The sequence below is a fragment of the Glandiceps talaboti genome, chromosome 18, assembly GCF_964340395.1.
Source record: "Glandiceps talaboti chromosome 18, keGlaTala1.1, whole genome shotgun sequence".
Lineage (NCBI taxonomy): Eukaryota > Metazoa > Hemichordata > Enteropneusta > Spengelidae > Glandiceps > Glandiceps talaboti.
Genome location: NC_135566.1, coordinates 1,547,501 through 1,552,500, shown reverse-complemented (window position 1 = coordinate 1,552,500; position 5,000 = coordinate 1,547,501). Strand labels below are relative to the sequence as shown.

Below are 5,000 nucleotides of genomic sequence, written 5' to 3'. Positions count from 1 at the left end.
CATCATTCCAACATATACACTACCACCTTTTCATAATATGAGTAGTTCTGAACATGCCAGTTCAACTGTTGCCATGCCGACAACCATGCAATGATTCAAGCACACTTTACGAATCCAACAAACAAAGTAAGGCGTCAATAGGTACCCAGAGTACTGTGTAGATGTTACACCTAATCTGTGAAATTGCCCAATTCATGAAATGGATAGGTAACTTTACCCAGTTCATGAAATAGGCAATCGTGTTGCCCAGGTTATAAAGTGGGTATGGTAAGATATGCCCAGTACATGAAATGAGCATCTTTTATAGGATACACACAAAAAAGAATAAGAATCAAACAACTTTATTATCCTGTATTTACAAACTCATCACTTCACAATTCTTATTTTATGATGATTCAGTGTAGATAATCAACACCCCAGTTCAAAACTCTTGGCCCCAAAGTTTAATTTGGCCCCTTTTAGATCGTAATCTATACTCTCATTGCATACGGTTGACCATTCCATGAACTGAGCAAAGTTACATGCACATTTCATGAATTTGGCAGTTTCACGGATTGGGTGTAACATAGACATATATGATATTGTGAAACAAGGTCAGAAGTCGAAGTCACGTGACGTTAACATGTACGGTCATAGTTGGAGGTTTTCTAGCTCACAGTGGAGAATGTCAGCGACAATCGGATTTATCTGACCAAGATGAATTCTTGAGAATGTGGGCTGACAAGACACAGTGTTTATACTTAGACAACAACATCTATTGTTATTCCTATCTTTCTAAACTTTCACCTATGTCTTGGCACAATGCCATTTTCTTGTTCTCTCATGAATACATCCATTGATATATTGTGATTTTGAAAAGCTGTCGTTTTCAAGATAAACCCATTGTTACAGAATCACGACTTGTAGTGAGATTTGTCGTCCCTCTTTGAGTATTTTGACTGTTCGGTAACGCTTGATATGATCCGCAGTAGAAGAACAATTACCTACTCCTAACTGTATTCTTTGAATGCGTGGAATGTCGAATGGTTCACTGAAGCCCCATTCTGAACCAACAACACTGGTTTCATCTCCATTACACTTCAAATATAAAAAAAATCGTAGTAAGCAACTTTCTTTTCTATCTCTCGATGATACTTTATAGCTATGGGGGCAAACATGTCATGTTTTCATTTTGACTACACCACAAAACAATTAAACGTGGACACGCTTTCTCTCCCATTTGTGAGTACTTTATGTGAAGTAAAATAAAAATAATGCAATCTGAAAGAAATTCAATTTCGAACGAGAGTAACCCTTTTAATAACGTCACCTCAGTGCCACTCCTATCAGACATCACGTGATATGTTATTGTGTTTAAAATAATTATACATCCGGGATCAAAAGGTGTCGCATTTTCTGTTCGTATCTCTAGGTTGTACGGTAAATTTGGCGCCCTTTCAAAACGGTCAGTGTTTACATTACTCATTACAGAGCTTTATCCTTGAAATGAAAAACGTATTTGTGACTTCTACATCATCAAAACACTGTGCAATATCCGCACTTCAAATGTTTACACATACCTGTTAATATTACGTCAAGACAGACGATGACGTCATATAAGGTCACGAGTAGAGTATTGTTCGGACAAATAAAGTACGAATATTTAGGCCGACGGCGTATGTTAGGAAGAATATTGGATAGCGTTTTCTTGCTCTATCTCAACTTTCATTTCATCTGCAGTTTGACAAATCCCTCATTTGGTAAATCATCTTTGCCGTATCTTTTGAAAATATTACTTTTTTAACATACAGCTGCAGGAAATTCAGTTTTATAAACTTTTGTCAACGACATACGTCATTGTGATAACAGAATGATAGCCACGTAATTCAATAAAACATTATGTTTCGTATACAAACTATGCCTTCTCTATTTACATGTAAACAAAGTAATACATTTGTTTTGAACAAGAAAGATTATAGAGGCTATGCAAATATACACCCACCAGATGTTTATAAACAATAACAGCTAAGCGTACCTATATTGCAATGGTAAGTACAATCCCTCAGACCACTAACGAATTTTTAGTATTTTAGTACTCAGTATGGTGAGAGGGCAAGGTGTAAGGTCACAAGTAACTAATTTAAGGTTGCATGTCACATTTCTTTAGAATGACTATGATACGCATAAGTAGGGGTCAATAAACGGACATTTGCTTCTTTTGCTGACCTGTACTGAGAGGACGAGAGAGAGAGAGAGAGAGAGAGAGAGAGAGAGAGAGAGAGAGAGAGAGAGAGAGAGAGAGAGAGAGAGAGAGAGAGAGAGATAGGGAGGGAGTGAGAGAGGTAGCGAGTGGGCGAGAGAAAGAGATGAAAGGAGAGATATGTGCGATGACTGTACTGTTCGAATTCATTCTAGAATTTATACGCTTAGAATTACCTAAGGTTTAAATTTGATAACGATTAATACTTTAAATTTCTGTAGCATTTCTAGAATTATTGAACTGTTCCGTAAAACTGGAATTGATCCTAACAATCTCGCCACTCGTGATGTGCTAAAGAGATATTAGTGAGAGTATTCTGAATAATTTATGAAAATTAGAAAGTGATGTCATACTTAATCAGTTTAAAGATCATTAGAAGGACAGTCTAAAATACGATTGGCTCATACTAGATTGTCACATGATGGTTGGTTAGCCAATCAACGGAAGGACCTTTCTTTATATATAGAAGTACATCAAACTTAGCTGTGCATCAAACAGTGTCATCCTCATTATATCGTCCCTGACTAAACCTAGCCATCATGAAGGCTTTCTCTGCATTTCTCGTCGTTGCTGTCTTTGGTATCAACAATATATGCAGCGCTTCTAATCTTTGGGAGGTTTGCGGTAAGATGGACATTCTTAATAATAATAATAACATGTATTTATTCAGGGTAGCTCAAATAGACGTTACAGTACTAAAGTAAGTGAAATACGTTTATCCACTGAGATCTTCTTAAGGGTGATCTAAAGAGAACTATATAAATATTTTACTTTTAAAGTTCCAGTTGCTTACTATTTTTTATTGGGCGATAAGACTGTCATGAATTTGTAATTTTTATTGGGCGATAAGACTGTCATGAATTTGTAATTTTTTTCTTGTGGCGGGTAAAAGTCTTCGCGTAAATGTGAACGTGTCTATTATGAGTATAGTCTGCTATCTGCAATAATGGCTAGTCACTCTATCATTCAGACCATTAAACGAATAGTGGTCGGAGACTATACGTACTGGGGCTAACTTGATGACCCGCATATCACAGTAGTGATGCTAATTAATATGTGTGGTTTTGTTTAGTGTAATTACGATGTTTTGGAACATACGCAGTATTTTTGAGACTGTGGATCTATAACTGCTGAGATATAGATTTAGTGATGGCACTAGCGATAATATTACAAAGTGTTCAAATCTTCATCAAATGGAAAATAAAACAATGTCTTCATGTAGCCATCATAAACTAAAGTCTCCGTTAAAAAATAAGTTTTGATTTACTGAGAGAAAGTATTTCTTTATCTTGGTATCTTTCTGTTTCCTTCTTCCTTCAGTTCTATATATATATCTTATATCATATTTCAACTTGTCCGAGTTGAAGCCTACTTTGTCCACAAAGTATATATGATCAAGCTAAGTAGAATTTATACGATAAAAACGTGATGACAGTTAAGTTTCGTCTTTCTCTCAGAGGGTCTTGTCACGTGCTATTCGTCATTGATTACTCAAAAGTTTGTTTTTGATATGTAGTCAGTCTCCTTCAGAAAGCCCTCGTAGGTATTACACTCGTCACGAATTTAATATATTTGTACTGATTTACTGCAAATTCTATACAAGGCTAGGGAGTCAGTTGTATTCTTAATACTTGCATCATAAATAGATATATGTTATGTTCTATGTTTTCGCCGTCACTGCAATCATCCCATCCACAATTATCTAGCGTTAACCTTTTTTCTACGTTCCACACAATCCCAGATTGGACACAATGGCGTTCTCATTTTGAAAATTAAGGTCTCATTTCGGAAATAAAGTGGCGGAAATCGTTTTGCAAACACTCCATCCTGTACTATATATGGAAAAGTTAGATTTGGGATATTTTAGATACGAAAAAAAAGTTGTCGGTGGCCGAGCGGTTATGTCGTACGCCTCTTAGACTGGGATCAGAATTTAAGGGGGGGGGGGGTGATTAGAACTAAATTAAACATCAAGAGCGGTCGTTTATCGAATAAATTAAAAATTCTCTCTCTCCCCTCTCCTCCCTCCCCTCCCCTCCCTCCCTCCCTCCCTCTCCCCCTCTCCCTCTCTCCCTCTCTCCCTCTCTCCCTCTCTCCCTCCCTCCCTCCCTCCCACCCTCTCTCTCAGTAGCCAATCGAATGTGTGTGAAATATAAGTTAAAGTGTAGGTAATATAGCCATACAGTTGCATAATAATGTATTGACTCGAGTAAATTGGGGTATGGAAGACAATTTTCAAGTAGTCTATGACTTTCAATCATGTGTATGGTTTGAAAAAAAGTGCTTTCACTGCGGGAGGGAAGACCCCTCCCGCACCCTCCCCTCTAGCTACCATGGGGAATGTTGTTTTGCAAAGTCCATTGTAATGTATTGACGCTGAAGTTGATTTTCAAAATGTTGACCAAAATAATCCCCCCCCCCTGTGTAAATTCTGATCCCAGCCTTACCTCTGGTACTATATTGTCAAAACAGAAAGGTTATTCATTTCCAGCTAGGACTGACTAACTCACTCTTGAAATAAACGGATGTACAGAGTAATACGCCAAAAAGTGGCATTAAGGATGTTGTGATTAACAAAAATGTGGACTACACTTCGAGGAAAAATTTCATTTTTCGTTTCATTACTTTGCTTTCGTTTCGTCTCGGGTCCGACAAAAGTGAGCGGGTCTGAGGTTTGTATCGTTCTTCCCTCATCTCTCACTAGCACTGTTCATTCTGGTCTCAGAGCACTGAGTTCTGGTAGAGTCAAACCAGAGTATTA

The 5,000-nt window shown here is 37.4% G+C and overlaps 1 protein-coding gene across 1 annotated transcript in view; it reads left to right on the top strand.

Moving 5' to 3' along the window:
• Positions 1-2,708: 2,708 nt before the first annotated feature.
• The window catches only part of LOC144449150 (uncharacterized protein CG3556-like), an 8,955-nt gene continuing 6,663 nt past the window's right edge, over positions 2,709-5,000 (top strand). The window contains exon 1 of the mRNA XM_078139616.1: positions 2,709-2,863. Coding sequence (XP_077995742.1) covers positions 2,779-2,863 — 85 coding nt within the window. The 5' untranslated portion in view covers positions 2,709-2,778. The remainder of the gene's footprint in view (positions 2,864-5,000) is intronic.